Here is a 17,244-nt window from a genome sequence, read left to right on the forward strand (position 1 = left end):
TGAACACCCAGGATTGATCCCCTTTAGGATGGACTATTCGGATCTCCTTGCACTCCAAGGGACTCTCAAGAGTCTTCTCCCACACCACAGTTCAAAGGCATCAGTTCTGTGGCGCTCAGCTTTCTTCACCGTCCGACTCTCACATCCATACATGACCACTGGAAAAACCATAGCCTTGACTAGACGGACTTTTGTTGGCAAAGTAGTGTCTCTGCCTTTAAATATGCCATCTAAGTTGGCCATAACCTTCCTTCCAAGGAGTAAGTGTCTTTCAGTTTCGTGGCTGCAGTCACCATCAGCAGTGATTTTGGAGCCCCCAAACATAAAGTCTGACACTGTTTCCACAGTTTCCCCATCTATTTCCCATGAAGTGATGGGACCTGATGCCATGATCTTAGTTTTCTGAACGTTGAGCTTTAAGCCAACTTTTTCACTCTCCTCTTTCACTTTCATCAAGAGGCTCTTTAGTTCTTTTCCACTTTCTGCCGTAAGGGTGGTGTCATCTGCATATCTGAGGTTATTGGTGTTTCTCCCGGCAGTCTCGATTCCAGCTTGTGTTTCTTCCAGCCCAGCGTCTCTCATGATGTACCCTGCGTCTAAGTTAAATAAGCAGGGTGACAAGGACACACAGCCTTGACGTCCTCCTATTCCTATTTGGAACCAGTCTGTTGTTCCATGTCCAGTTCTAACTGTTGCTTCCTGACCTGCATACAGGTTTCCCAAGGGAGAGGTCAGATGGTCTGGTATTCCCATCTCTTTCAGAATTTTCCACAGTTGATTGTGATCCACACAGTCAAAGGCTTTGTTTGGCATAGTCCATAAAGCAGAAATTGATGTTTTTCGGGAACTCTCTTGCTTTTTCGATGATCCAGCAGATATTGGCAATTTGATCTCTGGTTCCTCTGCCTTTTCTAAAATCAGCTGGAACATCTGGAAGTTCACGGTTCACCTATCGCTGAAGCCTGGCTTAGAGAATTTTAAGCATTACTTTACTAGCACGTGAGATGAGTGCCATTGTGCGGTAGTTTGAGCATTCTTTGGCATTGCCTTTCTTTGGGATTGGGATGAAAACTGACCATTTCCAGTCCTGTGGCCACCGCTGAGTTTTCCATATTTGCTGGCATATTGAATATAGCACTTTCACAGCATCATCTTTCAGGATTTGAGATAGCTCAACTGGAATTCCATCAGCTCCACTAGCTTTGTTTGTAGTGATGCTTCCTAAAGTCCGGTGGACTTCACGTTTAGCAGATGATTCTTAAAGAGCAGAATAACTGGGGAAAGCTACTAACGGACGGGGTGCTTGATGTAAATCCCGAGCAAGTAAACATGCCAAGCACCAATGGAAAGGCAAGTCCTCGGTCTCGCTCTCTGTCTGGTTCTCGCCTTACCATCCAGTCTGTGCGGGGCTGTTGGGACCTGTCAGCAATGCACCATGTAGATCTGAGTGGCCGTGAGGGTCGTGTGAGCTCCCAGAGTGCAGAAGAAAGTTTTGACCTCACCGATTGCCCGGAAATGCTGTGTTCCCTCCCTCCCAAAACAAGGCTGTCTGTCTAAGGCTTCCTTTCCCCCTTAGAGATCCTCCGACGGCTCCCCAAGCCACGAGGAAGACCTGGCTAAGGTGATCGAGCTCCAGGAGGTCATCGAGAGGCAGTCAGGGGAGCAGAGCCAGTCGAAGGAGTGCCTGGCAAACCTCTCGGCCTACGTGAGAGAGCCGGAGGAGGACCCGGACACGGCCAGGAAGGAGCTCCTCGCGTCCGAGGAAGCGAACAGACAACCACAGCGGGATGTCCGCGAAGTGAGTGACAGCGGACGTGTCTGTTGTCCTGAGGTGGAATGTGGGTCCCTTGTTCTCCGGCTGATCTGAGCTTTGGGATGGCTGCGTGAGTAGGAGCAGAGCGCTGGCGAGACCGCGACTGGCGGCCTCCCCGCCTCTGCGTCGAGATCTCTGGGGTAGAAGAGGCCTGGTCCAGGCGGTCCATTGGCAGTGGAGCAACACGAGGGCATCCCTAGCGCTGTGCTCACCCTGGGTGTGGACTCCTCATTTCTACAAGCTCTAGGGTGCCCAGTGTGTTCCTCTTTGAAAAATTCATTCATCCATTCATTCATTTATTGGAGTCTAGTTGCTTTCCTTTTTCTTGGAGAAGGCAATGGTACCCCACTCCAGTACTCTTGCCTGGAAAATCCCATGGATGGAGGAGCCTGGTAGGCTACGGTCCATGGGGTGGCTAAGAGTCGGACACAACTGAGCGACTTCACTTTCACTTTTCCCTTTGATACACTGGAGAAGGAAATGGCAACCCACTCCAGTATTCTTGCCTGGAGAATCCCAGGGACAGGGGAGCCTGGTGGGCTACCGTCTGTGGGGTCGCACAGAGTCGGACACGACTGAAGCGACTTAGCAGTTAGCAGTTGCTTTACACTGCTGTGTCAATGTCTGCTGTACAGCAAAGTGAATCCGTCATATATATATATATATATTTATATTTATATTTATATATATATATTTATATTTATATATATATTTATATTTATATTTATATTTATATATATATATATACACACGTGTGTGTGTGTGTGTCTACATATATCCCTCTTTTTAGATTTCCTACCCATTTACTTCACCACAGAGCCCTGAGTAGACTGCCCTGTGCTGTAGAGTAGGTCCTTACTCGTTGTTGACTTTACGCATAGTCTCAGTAGTGTACATACGTCAACCCCAGTCTCCCAGTTCATCCCCCCCACCCGCCTGTCGAATGTATACCTGATGATGCTGAAATTTCCTTCGGGTTCACTCAGGCGAGTCTGGTGACGTCTGTGGAGCCCGTTCTCTCGGAGAGATGGGAGCCCGCTGTGTGGGCCCTGCTGAGGCAGCTTGCCTGGCCGTCTTCTCTAGTTTTCTGAGGTTCTGCTCCTTGAGGGGATGTGTGACATTGATACCAGCGGTCAGACAGGTCGAGTGGCGTTTGCTCACCCTCAGAGCCTCAGGCCCGTGCTGTGTAACCATGTAGAGTCATGATGTTTCTGGTGGTCGTGTCTGCGGCTGTCACGATTGATGAGAAACCGCCTAACGGTCATTGTGAAAAGAGAAGAGTGCTGAGGGTTCGGGCCTCCTCCTGTGAGCCTCACCTCTCCTTTGTAGGCAGACAGACAGCGCCCACCCTGCCCCACCCCTCCCCCGTGAGACCGTCTCAGACAGAACCCCTCCGACATGTGCTACAGCAGGTGTCCTTGTTTAGTAGCTTGGTGTGAGTAATTCTCTGTGAGAGCTCAAGGTGAGAACTCAAAACAGAATATTTGCACGCTTGTATAACCTTTTCCCACTACTCTTTGGCAACAGGAGGAGATTAGGTGGCAGAGTTCAATATGTAGAGAATTCTGGGAAAAGCGGCCTTGAGACCTTTCACTTTTAATGTCAGGCCTTTGCCCACATTGGTTACTTAGTAGTCGACTACGGAGGGACCTGCAGTGGATTTTGACCTGGAGGACGGGAGTTGCACCAGCAGCAAGTTCTGGTCCTGGTTTGACCCTTTCATACATGTGGTGTAAGTCTGCTTTAGAAGAATTAGGCTTGAGAAGGCTGCTTCCAGTTGTGTTAAGCTTTGACTTCTGTTTCCACTCATTACTATTACTTGAATTCTGAGGAAATTGCATGAGAGTTTTCCGACTTTTACCCGAGGAAACGAGCCTCAGAGGTCCCTGTTGGATCTGTTGAAGGTCCCTCCCTCTTGTGGATCCAGTCCGCCTGTGTGGTGTAGCAGACAGAGGTCGTGACTTCATGCCAGATACCATTCCTCCTGGAATTCATGCAGTAACAGGGTAGTTTAGTATACTCTTTGCTGTTTGGGTTTATTATGTTGAAGAGAAGCTTGGGAAACCGAGTGGCCAGACAGAACGTTAATACAGACATATGGGTGCCAATCGTGGCAAATGTGACATTTTAAGTAGGCACGTTTTTGCTCACGTCCGAGGAAACTGCCGTGTCTAGGACTTTAATTTTGAGGACGCTAACTTTATTTTTGAGTTGAAACTTAGGATTTAGTCCAACTCTTTTACGCGTACGTGTATCGGAATGTTCCATGATAATGACTTACCTTTTCTACTCTGCAATGCCCGGTGTAGGCCATGGTCCAGAACACGGACGTGGAGGTGCGAATCACTACCCTTGAGAGATGCTACCTTGCCGCCCAGCGCGAAGCCACCTCTGTGCACGACGACCTCAATGATAAACTTGAAAATGAAATCGCAGATAAGGATTCTATGCATCGACAGGTAACGGCTTTTACTGAACTGTGTCTGACTTTTATAGTGGTGAATTCCTGAGGAAGGAAGGTAAACACCTTTTCATGTGGCTCCCACGTTGTAAGGCACCTGCCCCCTCACACTGTGGTCCTGAAATGGTTTTGGAACAAAGCGTTGATAGATCGCTTTATGTCTTCCCATTTTCCTTTTTCTGGCTACGAGTTTCCTTTTAAGGCATGCTTTTTTTTCTTAAAAGAACCAATTTTGATAACTTGTGGCCTACTGTGCGGCCCAGCACAGTACTAATTAGCACCGTTTTGATTGAAATCATCCTGCGAGTAAATGGATACACATACCCATCATTTTATAGTGAGAAGAATTCTCATTGGAAGTTTAAGTACCTTTGTATTTTCGCCTCATTTATGGCATGTATTTTTTCATACATGTCTGTGTTTTGAGCTGCCATGTTCAGTGAGCAGCTAGTTTGGGCCAGACATCGTCAGAACTAGGACTCCAGCAGTGAATTAAAAACCGTGTGCGTTCTTTATCCACTGCCATGTAACAAATCACTGCAAAGCTTAGTGGCTTCCCAGTGAGCAGGTCACAGTCCAGTTTCTGTGCTTTGCAGCAGGTGGGCCTGGTTCAGGGCCTCCTGAGGACGCAAACATGGGAAGGCCCCCCAGGGCTGGATGGCAGGCTTTCAGACTCACCTGGCTGGTGGGGACAGGCCCAGGTCCCTGCCGTGTGGACCTCTTCATGGCCTGGCTTTCCTCGGAACACCCTCTGAGAGCGAGAGTGCGGGGTGTATCCCGGGGCCTTTCGCGCCCCGGTCTCAGAAACCGTACACCTTGACTTGTGTTTGCGAGAGTGAGCTGCGAAGTCCTGCCTCGCTCAGGGGCTGAGCAGGAGTTGCCCCCTCTGCCTCTTGAAGGGAGGAGGATGGAAGAATTTGTGGATCCATTTTTAAGCCCGCGCAGCCCGTTGGACAGTAACGAGCAGGGAAAGGAGACCTGAGTGCCCGAGTTGTCCAAGGAAGGGGGGACGATTGAGTGTGAACAGGGTGGCCAACGAGGTGACACCAGGAGGGTGACCTTGAACAGAGCCCCAGAGGCAGGAAGAGAAGGAGCCACTCGGAGATAGATCAAGGGTCGTGTCAACAAGCTGGGATAACGGAGAGAGAGGGCCACATCAGGGAGGACCCTGGGCTCAGGCCTGAGCAGCTCGAGGCCGGAGCCTGTTTCCTGAAGTGAGGAGGGCACTGGGGTGGGGAGCTAAGAGCCGGCCTCAGCCCTGTTCAAGTGGACGAGCCCGTCAGCAGCTGAGTGTTCCGGCCTGGATCCGGGAGAGGACTCAGGGTCGTGGGCATACAGATGGCATTTAAAGGCACGAGCATGGTAAAGTCACCAGGCATGTGCTGGTGGAGAGAGATGGGGTGCAAGAGTAGAGCCGTGGGGTGCCCCACATTCCAAGGTTGAGAAGGGGCGCGAGGGACTGAGGAATAACCCCAGAGAGGGAGGGGCCTGGAGCCCAGGGAGAGACATGCTGCGGGGGCAAGGAGGGGAGGGGGCTTGATAACATGGGTTCCTTGGCGCCCCCGGGGAACTGCCCTGCGGGGTGGGGCACACCACCTGCTTGCAGAGAGCTGGAGACCGGGTGGGGCAGGGGACAGTAGAGGCCGCTCCCAGGGAGCTTTCAGAGACCTGCAGTGGGTGCTGCAGGGAGCCCTGGAGGAGGAATCTGCTGGTTCCCATTGTGCGATTTTAAGGTGAGAAAAGGGAGAGGATGTGCTGACCGGGCTGATGGGGGTGAACCCATAGGCAGCTGGTTCGCTGGAGCGGAGCAGGAATGATGGCAGGAGGTGCTGGAGCCAGCGAAGGGGGTGGCCCAGCCCTGGGGAGGGATTGTGACGAAGACAGAGGGTGAGGGCACAGGCAACGGGGGACAGGGAGCCGGCAAACCAGCCCCTCAAGGCTGCCCCTTGGTTGCTTTGAGGTCATGTCTGGGAAAAGAAGGCAGGACCTGGGTTGAGAGTGGGGCAGGGGGGAGATTTGCAGAGAGAAGGGTGTGAGGTGTGAGAGTGGAAGAGCAGGATGGGGCCCAGCAGGCACTCTCCCGGGCATCTCTGATGACAGAGCCACCCCTGGGGTGTGAGGGGCCGTCCCCCAGAACAGCCCGAGTGCCTGTGCCCGGAGAGGAGAGCCGCGGGGGGCTGGCCTTCCGGTCCCCTGGCTGCCCCTGCTCGCTCCTGTCTGAGGTGTTCAGACCAGCCTGGAAAACGGAGGGCTGGGAACCTGTGAGGACTGTACTCCTCGGTGAACTAGTACAAGTGATGACGGCTGAGGTGGACCCAGCTGCTGCGGAGCTGAAGGATTTTTTTTTTCTTTTCCTTCCGCCTGGCTGAAGGAAGCATGGATGTATTTTTTTTTAATTTTCGGTTTTTGTCTCTGACTCCATCAGCCCACCCTTATGAAAAACCTCATAGGATTGCCTTCCGTCCACGCTAAGACCTGAATGTCACCAGGCCATCTAGGAACTGGATTCTCCTCCTGCCCGTTTGTTCAGTACTGCTCGCTTAAGAGATGGCAGTGTCTCATAAGCATGGCCCATTTATCCAAAGTCAGGGCTCCCATGTAAAATCGTGGTCACTGACGAGACGTGGTCCTCTCGTGCCCAGGTGCAGACCCCGAAGAAACAGGACTGCGAGTGCGCCAAGGAAGCCAGCGTGCCGGCCAGCGTGGCCCAGGCGTTCGAGAGTGACGTGGACGTGTCTGACGGCGAGGACGACAGGGCCACCCTCTGCAGCTCGGCCGCTCTGCTGTCGCCCAGAGGGCAGGGCGATGCCGAGACTCTGACTGCGATGCTTCAGGAGCAGCTGGACGGCATCAACGAAGAGATCCGGTGGGTGCGCCCGAGCCCAGCTTCCTGGAAACTTGGTTTCTCTGAGGAGCTGTTCTCCTTAGACAAGTCTTGAGTGTTCCCTAGTAAGAAAACTGACTTCAGGTCTGCTTCAAGAATTTTCAGTTCCGAGATGGCCCTTGATTATAGAGCTCAGTCAGCCAGGGCGTTCGGTCCACAGTGTGTTGTCAGCACTCTGTGGGGAGGCGCTGTGGGGTGTTCCCCTCTCAGCTCTGAGCCCCAAGGTGGGTGAGGTGCCAAGGCGGTGTCCCCCTGTGGCCCGTGCACCCTCCGGCACTGAGGGTTCGCCCTCGTGTGTCCTTCGGAGCCGCCCACGTTCTGGTGAAAAGCCACCTAGAACAGAAAAGCTGGGGTTTTGGGGTTGGCAAATTCCCACTCAGATCTGCATTTTCCTTTTAAAGTTAATACAGTGTGAAGATTGGCTTGTTGTAAGTAAGACAGTGGTCCAAGGACATGTGTTTGAGTTTTTCTCATCTCATCAGTATATTGAAGATGTTTTCCTTAGACACCGTCTTGGCAGTTATAACAATTTACAAAACGGGCTAGAATCCAAAGGCCGGCCTCGTGGTGAACAGGGGGCCTTGGGTCTGGGTGCAGCCGGGTGGCTGGGGGCCCCGAGATCTGCCTGGTACCACACCCGCACAGCCATGCCTCCTGTCCCGAGTCCACGTTCAGAGTTGGTCGCAGGCCGGTGACCCTGCACAGGACCTGGCAGAGCCGCTGCTCAGATTGTTCTTGTCACGTCAGCCCAGGCCGAGGTGCCCGTTCCTGTCGGCCGAGCACGGGGGGCCCGGGGGAAAGGCGGGGGTGACGGCCAACCAGCAAACGCAGGTGGTGCCGCCTGCACTTCTGACGCCGTAGACAGACTGCTCTGTGGGCCGGCTTTGAGCACAGACAGCTCAGAAAGATTGTCTTTCCCCGTCCCCGCAGGTAATCTGGAACGGTTATATATTAATATTTTTATTTTTACAGCACGTTGTCAGGTAAAGGTGATTTTTCCTTATGCCACAAGTTAACTTGATGTAAATGGCAAATGCTGTCCATCAACTTGTTATCAACGGTGAAAAACTTCCAGTATGTATAAGCAGAAGTGAAACTGGAGAGGTTACGACCTGTAAGAATCTTGTAGTTAAATTTGAAAATCATTTTATTTGCATAATCGAGTATTTAAACTGCTGTATAAAATCATCCACCACACATTAGGGGAGAACAGCAGTAACCATGAATTACAGGTTAACGCAGCACATTGACATGAATCCAGAAACTCACACAAAGCTGGTGGAGAACTGCATCAAGTGATGCGTTTGTATGTATAGAACCTTAAAAAAAAAAAATCAACTCAGCACTTCATCTGGTCTGGAGACTTGTGTTTAGAAACTCCAGCTTGTTCGTGAATTGCTGTTTGATTATACAGAGTTCCCGATTCCCAGTGGAAAAGACTTGAGGCACTGCCGTGCATCTCTGCCCTGAGAGCGGGGAAGGTGAAGGTTGTCAACTTCAGGTTATCTCCTCACAGGGAGAGAGGCGCCACCCAGGCCCCGTCAGAATGTTAGAGTAAATCAGTCAAATCAAACGTGAACGATCAGGGGCCACTTTGTAAGACTCAATGATAATTATTCTAAGTTTGAGACTGTTGAAAAGAGGGAAAGTCCTACCTTTTTGCTGAGATGTTAGTTGAGCAACTGTTCCTGGAATTTGCTAATCGTGACACAGAATGCAAGCCCACATTTGTTGTCCAGACACGTTCCTCTGCTGACAAAGGCAGGTGAAGAGTTGTATTCTATTTTAGGTTGATCCAAGAAGAGAAGGAGAACACGGAGCAGCGGGTCGAGGAGATTGAGAGCAGAGTGTGCAGGGGGAGCTTAGGCAACCTTCGTCGTCGTGAATCTGTGAGCTCCCTCAACCTGTGTCCCACCTCCTCGCTTGCCGACTCCTGCCTGCCCAGCAGTGGGCGCTCCAAGCCCCAAAGGAGGCTGCACAGCCCGGAGCAAGAGGTAGACAAGCTGGACATCAAGACTCTGGCCTCCCTGCTGCGTCCCTCCCCCAGCACACTGGTTTTGTGTTTTATTTGTTTCTTTTTTGTTTTTTTCTCTTTTTACCCAGAATAAAATCAGATATACATTTGCTACGCTCAGAGGTGTAAGATTTTTAAAACTGGCTAGTCTTTAATCATTCCGTAATCACACAGCGACAAATGAGTCTTGATATTTGGACCGCCGGCTTAGCCACATCATCATGAACTCAGCCAGAGCCTGCCTCTGTAACGTTGGGCCTGGCCTGTGCTGGGCACAGCAGCTGCAGGGAAGTTTTCTGTTCTCAGGGAGCAGACAGCTTCGTGAAAGTAACCATAGGCAGGTCTCATGGTGTGTGAAAACCGTGCAGCACGTTTTCCATTGGGGATGCCTGGCTGCAGGGTGCAGGGCATGCGGTGGGAACAAAACCAAGAAGCTAAACTGGTCTGCTTGCTGCTGGACCTGGCCGCACGCTCAGGCCAGCTCTGCGTGTGAAACCAGGTTAAAAGCCCAGGGCCCCAGGGAAGAAGTTGGGCTTCCTCGCTCTTCCGAGTCTAAAAATGGGATGACGACCTAGGGCTTTTGGTGACAGAGTGTGCGGCTCTAAAGCACATGTTCCAGCTTTCTTGCGTGTTTAGCTTAGGTTTTGTGAGTGCATTGCTGTTTACCCCATGAAATCATGTCTGCAACACTCTGCTTTGTAACTGCACTTGTAGTATCACTATTTTTTGTTACCACCCATTTCATTGTAGCTGCATTGTTAGTTAGCATATAATTAAATTATCGGTGAATCATTTTAGCTGCAGATGAAGTGGTAACTAGTCCATTTTGTGGTCTCTTGACACACTGTTTTTATAATTTGCATCACTGGCTAATTAGTTGGTATTTAAAATTCTTTGAAATTTCTCTGTGGTTTCATGCTTGATTTCTTTCCGAGTATTTGTAAAAGAACAGTTCTGTATATTTTTTCCTTGTTGTTGGAGCTCTCTGACGGTGTGTCTGCTTTCATCATTGGTTTTGATTTCCTGTCTCATACTGTTGTCTGCTTAGTCGTCGTCAGTCCAGACCCCAGCCTCCCATCCCCCCACCCGGAGGCTGTAGTTTACCCATCCGTCTCCCCTCCCTCGCCCTCCCACTTGCTCTGGTCATAGCAGTGCTGTGGTCCACAGCGTGTGTCCCTTTTCGTCGGGTTTGTGCTTTGTCGTCATGTCTCATTAAATGATGTTCTTCCCCCACAGCAGGAAGTTTGAATTATTGTATCACTATGCAGTTACAAGCAGAATGTAGATGGATAGTACACTACGTAACATGTGTGATTCATAAATGAGATTATGCTTACATAAAGAAATGATCATCTAAGTGTAGAATTAATGGACTTTTGACACAATATCCTTTCTGTGTTGGTGCTTGTACTTAAGACTGTAAATCTCATCAGCTTTTGCACGGTTAATGTCTCTACTAGACTCTCTTAAAATGTATCTTCTATGGTTCATAAAATGTAAAGACTCCACCTGCTATTATTCTAGCTTTCATTCTTATATATTTTCACAGGGTACCTGCTTTAATGAATTTATTTTGAGAAGTTTGAAATCAGATTCTACGTAAAGATATTACATTAACGTCCAATAGGTGGTTAGATTTGTTCAGTGTTAAAAAAAGGTATTATGGTAACTTCCTCATCTGTTAAATTACTATTTTGAAGTATAACATGTTATTTATTAAGAGAAACTAAGTTATAGAGAAGTTTGGCTGAGAATAGAAAACTCAGGCCCTTTGTTAAGGCCCTTCGTTGTACAGAATGCTGTGCTTTAACAAATCATGATGTTGGAATAGAATTGTATCTTCCTGAGGAATAACGTATAGTGTTTCTCTAGTAAATCCTGAATAGCTTATTTAACTTCTGTGGTCCAAGAAAATGTTCTGTTTCCAGTTACATGTTCTCTAAATCTTCATCTCACTTATATGTTTGCTGTCATTTTTGCTTTACTGTCTTTGCCTATACGGATTCTTGGATTTTTAGCTTCAAAGTCGCAATAAATCTGGTTTCTCTTCATTTCTTTGCATGCATCTATCAGCCTAGTGATTTAAGGAAGCATCGTCGAAAGGTAAACTATTTAGTAATTTAGCATGCCTTTGTTTCTCGATGAAGTATTAAAGAGTCTTTATCGTTTTACATGAATGAACGCTATGTGGTTATGTACCGGTGAATACTTGACATTTTAATGGAAGTGATGAAACTCACCCACCACTTAAAATATGCTGATGATTTTGTTGCAAATGGGTCATTCCTTGGGGAAATTGTAACAGTTTGCCTTTCTCCCACTTGTTTGCCTTCTAATCATCTCATGCTTATTTATAATGGACGTAGTATTATTTATTATTTTTAAAATTTTATTTACTTATTTATTTTGGCCATGCTGCACAGCTTACGGGATCTTAGTTTCCCAACCAGGGATCAGACTTGTGTCCGGGCAGTGAAAGTGCCTCTGGACCTAACCTCTGGACCACCATGGAATTTCCACTTAGTGGTTTTTTAAAAGAAATGACCGAATCAGAACCATAGATGTTAGAATTGGGGGAAACCAATTTAATGATGGTGGGTAGCAGTGTGCAGGACTCTGTGCACCAGGCACCCCGAAGAGTGCTTTCCGAGCCTGTCATCTAATCCCACAGACACCCAGGTGAGGTCCAGGCTGCTGTTATCCCCATTCAGCAGACATGGACACTGAGGCTTAGAGAGGCTGGGCACCATGCCCAGGCTTGCACACCCAGCAGTGCGGTGGGGACTGGTCTGATCAGAGCCTGGACACTTAGCTGTGGTGCCGTCCAGCCCGCTTTCCTCCAGAGGCTCTCGTGTCCATCATGGCATCCCTGATGGAGGGAGCATCAGGAGGGAGCTCGGTGCCTCTCCGCTCGGGTCACTTGGATGAGCCCCTGTTGTTGGAGTCCAGTGCCCCGAGGGCTGGCCTTCCTTGTCCCTCTCTCGCTTCCAGCCTGCTAATCGAGCACTCCTGGGGCTTTCCGCAGGACTCGGGCAGCCGCGCTCCAGTTCAGGCAGCGCAGTGCCCAGGAACCCTTCTGCCGGGCACAGCAGAGCAGCACCGTCACCCTGGGGTTTGTGACCTGGGTGTACGGCTCGCCCGTTTTGTGGCCTGCTTTGCCCTCTTGTTAAGTGAGGACACGGTACTGCCCGTCCTAGTCACGTGGGCACCCGTGGGGCGGGCTCCCATCCTGGGGGAGGGCGGCCAGGCTGGGGACCCAGAGGCCTGCCTTAGGAGGAGGCCCGGGGGAAGGGCCTGGCCGTGGTCCCTGACTTTGAGGCAGGTGTTTTTCTCCATGGAGTCTATAGTCAACCCAGGGGTGTCACTTCCTTGGTCTGTTCTTTGTTGTTTTCTGATTTTTATAAATGCTTCTTTTAACTTGAATTTGAGATTGATCCCTGTTCAGTTCCATGTGGATAATTTCTAGCCTTTTAGCCTTCTGTTGTCTGAGGGTGGTTGTTAGAGATCAGGGGAGGGTGCACAGTTTATCCAACTGCTGTTAAATGAGTTCAGCTGTATTTTGCACTAAGTCACTTTGTTGTCACCAAGCTCCTGTGGGGCTGCAGTGGATCAGTATTCTTTACAGAATCTCATTAAAAAGGCACAGGTTAGTTGGTTAAAACAGCGCACTCATTGTTTATAAAAATACTTGGCCGTGCATGCTTCCTAAAACCTCCCCTGGCTGAACCACTCGCGCAAAGGTATAAGTGAGACCCGTCTGGACCCTGAAGGGGTTAGCTGTTCCCCACACTGTTGCCACCACTGTTTCCTGTCCTCAGACCCAGGACCAGCGGAAAAGCTGGGAGTCCAGGAGAGATCATCTATTTTTTTTTTTAATTAGTTTATTTCTTAATTGAAGGATAATTGCTTTACAGAATTTTGTTCTTTTCTGTCAAACCGCAACATGAATCAGCCACAGGTACACATATAGACCCTCCCTTTTGAACCTCCCTCCCATCTCACTTCCCATCCCACCCCTCTAGGTTGATACAAGATTATCTCTTAGTGAAGACTTCTTTTCAGTTCAGTCGCTCAGTCGTGTCCGAATCTTTGCAACCCCATGAATTGCAGCACGCCAGGCCTCCCTGTCCATCACCAACTCCCGGAGTCCACCCAAACCCATGTCCATCGAGTCAGTGATGCCATCCAGCCATCTCATCCTCTGTCGTCCCCTTCTCCTCTTGCCCCCAATTCTTCCCAACATCAGGGGCTTTTCCAATGAGTCAACTCTTCGCATGAGGTAGCCAAAGTATTGGAGTTTGAGCTTCAACATCAATCCTTCCAATGAACACCCAGGACTGATCTCCTTTGGGATAGACTGGATGGATCTTCTTGCAGTCCAAGGGACTCTCAAGAGTCTTCTCCAACACCACAGTTCAAAAGCATCAATTCTTTGGCACTCAGCTTTCTTCACTGTCCAACTCACACATCCATACATGACTACTCGAAAAACCATAGCCTGGACTAGACGGACCTTTGTTAGCACAGTAATGTCTCTGCTTTTAAATATGCCATCTAAGTTGGTCATAACTTTCCTTCCAAGGAGTAGGTGTCTTTTAATTTCATGGCTGCAATCACCATCTGCAGTGATTTTGGAGCCCCCAAAAATAAAGTCTGACACTGTTTCCACTCTTTCCTTACCTATTTGCCATGAAGTGATGGGACCAGATGCCATGATCTCAGTTTTCTGACTGATGAGCTTTAAGTCTACTTTTTCACTCTCCTCTTTCACTTTCATCAAGAGACTTTTTAGATCCTCTTCACTTTTCTGCCATAAGGGTGGTGTCATCTGCATATGTGAGGTTATTGATATTTCTCCCGGAAATCTTAATTCCAGCTTGTGCTTCCTCCAGCCCAGCGTTTCTCATGATGTACTCTGCATAGAAGTTAAATAAGCAGGGTGACAACATCCAGCCTTGACGTACTCCTTTTCCTATTTGGAGCCAGTCTGTTGTTCCATGTCCAGTTCTAACTGTTCCTTCTTGACCTGCATACAGGTTTCTCAAGAGTCAGGTCAGGTGGTCTGGTATTCCCATCTCTTGGTGACTTTTCCACAGTTTATTGTGATCCACACAGTCAAAGGGTTTGGCATAATCAATAAAGCAGAAATAGATGTCTTTTGGAACTCTTCTTGCTTTTTCAGTGGTCCAGTGGCAATTTGATCTCTGGTTCCTCTGCCTTTTCTAAAACCGGCTTGAACATCTGGAAGTTCACGGTTCACCTATCACTGGAGCCTGGCTTGGAGAATTTTGAGCATTTACTAGCGTGTGAGATGAGTGCAGTTGTGCAGTAGTTTGAGCATTCTTTGGCATTGCCTTTCTTTGGGATTGGAATGAAAACTGACGTTTTCCGGTCCTGTGGCCACTGCTGAGTTTTCCAAATTTGCTGGCATATTGAGTGCAGCACTTTCACAGCATCATGGGGGTTGGGGGCGGAAGCATATTATGGGACCTCATCAGGAGGATGTTCAGGAGGCTGGTGTTCCCCCGGGTCCTCCATTTCCCTGTGGACTCTTGAAAGGATGTCACTGAGGGGTCCCTTTCCTGTGACACTTATCAGAGGGTGCCACATGGCATGGATGGTAGACGGTCCTTGACCATCTAGAGGAGGGGTCCCCAGTCTCCAGGCTGTGGTTCAGTACCTCCTGTCATCATCAGTAGTGAGGTTAGATTACAAATAAAGTGCACAGTAAATGGAAAGCTTGAATCATCCTGAAAACACCCCTCATCGCCGGCTGGGGGAAGAATTGTCTTCCACAAAATTGGTCTCTGATGCCAGAAAGGTTGGGAACCGCTGATCAAGATGACCAGCCTGTGTTCCATCTAGAAAACAGTGCTCTGCTGACATGCTGATGGCATTACACTAACTGAAGAGGTCAAAGAAAAGCCCGCTGTGGGCAGAGGTAAGCACTGTTCCTTTCACCGTCAGAGGAAATCGCCAACAGCAGAAGTGGCTTTTGCCCATTGTTGGGGATGAGCCAGTGGGCCTCTGATGCGGTCTGGAAAATGGGCCTGAGACACCCGAAGGGAAAAGAAGCCCAAAGTGGGGGCTGCATCATGAAACTCCTTACTGCATCGCGGGCGGGTGTCCCACTGCAGCAGTTTCAGACTAACCCCAGACAACTCCCAGAGCAACCAGGAACTGCTGGTGCAGGTGAGTCAGCCTGGCTTGGCTGCATAACCAGAGACAGATCTCACCGGAAGCTTCTAGCAAAGTCTCCCAAAGCAACACACATCCACAGGTGATGGTCCCATCTGTGGATGTCGCATCCTCCCATGTGGGGGGCCTCGATGGAAAGCCCATGGTTTGCCTGGACTCTCCTGCCTGCCGCTCCAGGTCCTTATCTTCACTAAAACCTCACACAAGGATGCTCCACAGAGCATCAACCATCTGAATCTCATTTTCCATATATTCAACCTCAACTATATTATGGAGAAATAATAAAGCCTACTTCATAGGCTTGTTTACAGGGACAAATTAAAACTATTTAAAGTGTTTAGAACAAAGCTGGCACATTTGGTGCTGAAAAATACTCACTTTTATCACTGAAACAAGGGCATCACTGCCATCATTAATAATCTCCCAAGGCAAACAACAATACATGCCTGGATATGTAAATTCCAGCTTGTCTATTTCTTAAATACTTCACAGTCACACATCAAAATGAAATATTATTTTGCAAAAACTATATTTGCTATTTCAATGGGTAAGACTAGTGTGTGTGCTCAGTCGCTCAGTCGTGTCCGACTCTTTGCAACCCCATGGACTGCAGCCCACCAGGCTCCTTTGTCCATGGGATTTCCCAGGTAAGAATGCTGGAGTGGGTTGCCATTTCCTACACCAGGGGATCTTCCTGACCCAGGAATCCAATCAATGTCTCCTGCACTGCAGGTGGATTCTTGACTGCTTGAGCCACCAGGGAAGGATTTTTATATGATGACATGAACTTTATTTACTGATTTCAAGAAAAGTTAAGTCATGGTTATGGCTCTGCTTTGTTCACATCTGCTCCGTGAGAACTGATGCTCCTTCCTAGGACCAGCTCCAGCCTTCACATGGGAGTCAGACGCATCTTGTGTTTCCATTTCAAAACAAATAAATTCGCCTGCCAATGCAGGAGACGAGGGTTCAGTCCCTGGTCCGGGAAGATCCCGCCTGCCCCAGAACAACTAAGCCCGTGTGCCCCAACTACTGAGCCTGTGCTCCAGAGCCCGGGCTGCAACAAGAGAAGCCCCTGTAAAGCGAAGTCTGCACTCTGCAACGGAGAGGAGCCCCCGCTCTGCACAGCTCGAGAAAAGCCTGTGCAGCAACGAGACCCAGCACAGTCGGATAAATAAAAAACAATTTTTAAAATGGTATTGACAAACCCAAAGGAAAATATCCTCCAGAAACACCTGATACCTCTTTTCAATACACATTGCTTTTAATGTCATATGAGACCCATTTACCATCATAAGTATTTCTCCTTCTTTAATGAGAATGATTCTCTGACTTCTAATCTCTGAAATATATGAAAATTACTATTCCAGAAATATGAACTTTGTTTCAAATTAACATATATAACTAATGTACTAGAATCTAACTTTAAAAGTGGTGAAAATAATTTTGTAGTATGTTACTTTTTTCTTGGAGTTTTAACTAAATTTCTTGTAAGGTTTGGAGTCTCTGATTTGAAAAATAATTTAAAACAGGTTATTTTAATGCATGAATTCTGTTGCTACAAAATGGAAAGGGTGAATGCAAATTTCCAATTAGAGGCAGCCTTAAATGGGCTTTTGAATATCAGTCTATGTCCAAAGTGCAGAGATAAAGATAATTTTTAAAATCATATTTTTTCATTTATGCATGACATAGATAGCTATTGTATATTCTATGTGAATTCTCTCAAAAAATTGCTTTAGATTGAAGAGCAATACTCTGTCGATATATGAAATTGACAGTCACATTTAGAGTTGGAGAAATGTGGCTTATACAAGGAAAATCTATTGTTATAATTGATAAGCAACACAATTCAGGAAAGCTAACATTTCCTA

The 17,244-nt window shown here is 48.3% G+C and overlaps 1 protein-coding gene across 17 annotated transcripts in view; it reads left to right on the top strand.

The window, feature by feature from the left end:
• LOC145504523 (liprin-alpha-1-like) overlaps positions 1 to 9,282 on the top strand; it is a 78,164-nt gene extending 68,882 nt beyond the window's left edge. For 15 of the 17 annotated variants that reach the window (XM_081485591.1, XM_081485585.1, XM_081485676.1 and 12 more), the window contains 4 exons: positions 1,577 to 1,798; positions 4,123 to 4,272; positions 6,917 to 7,140; positions 8,948 to 9,282. In XM_081485591.1, coding sequence (XP_081341717.1) covers positions 1,577 to 1,798; positions 4,123 to 4,272; positions 6,917 to 7,140; positions 8,948 to 9,266 — 915 coding nt within the window. In that variant the 3' untranslated portion in view covers positions 9,267 to 9,282. The remainder of the gene's footprint in view (positions 1 to 1,576; positions 1,799 to 4,122; positions 4,273 to 6,916; positions 7,141 to 8,947) is intronic. The other 2 variants (XM_081485692.1, XM_081485682.1) reach the window with 1 other exon arrangement.
• The last annotated feature ends 7,962 nt before the right edge of the window (positions 9,283 to 17,244 follow it).

Source organism: Giraffa tippelskirchi, chromosome 1, assembly GCF_054371585.1.
Source record: "Giraffa tippelskirchi isolate mGirTip1 chromosome 1, T2T-mGirTip1v1.2.pri, whole genome shotgun sequence".
Taxonomy (NCBI): domain Eukaryota; kingdom Metazoa; phylum Chordata; class Mammalia; order Artiodactyla; family Giraffidae; genus Giraffa; species Giraffa tippelskirchi.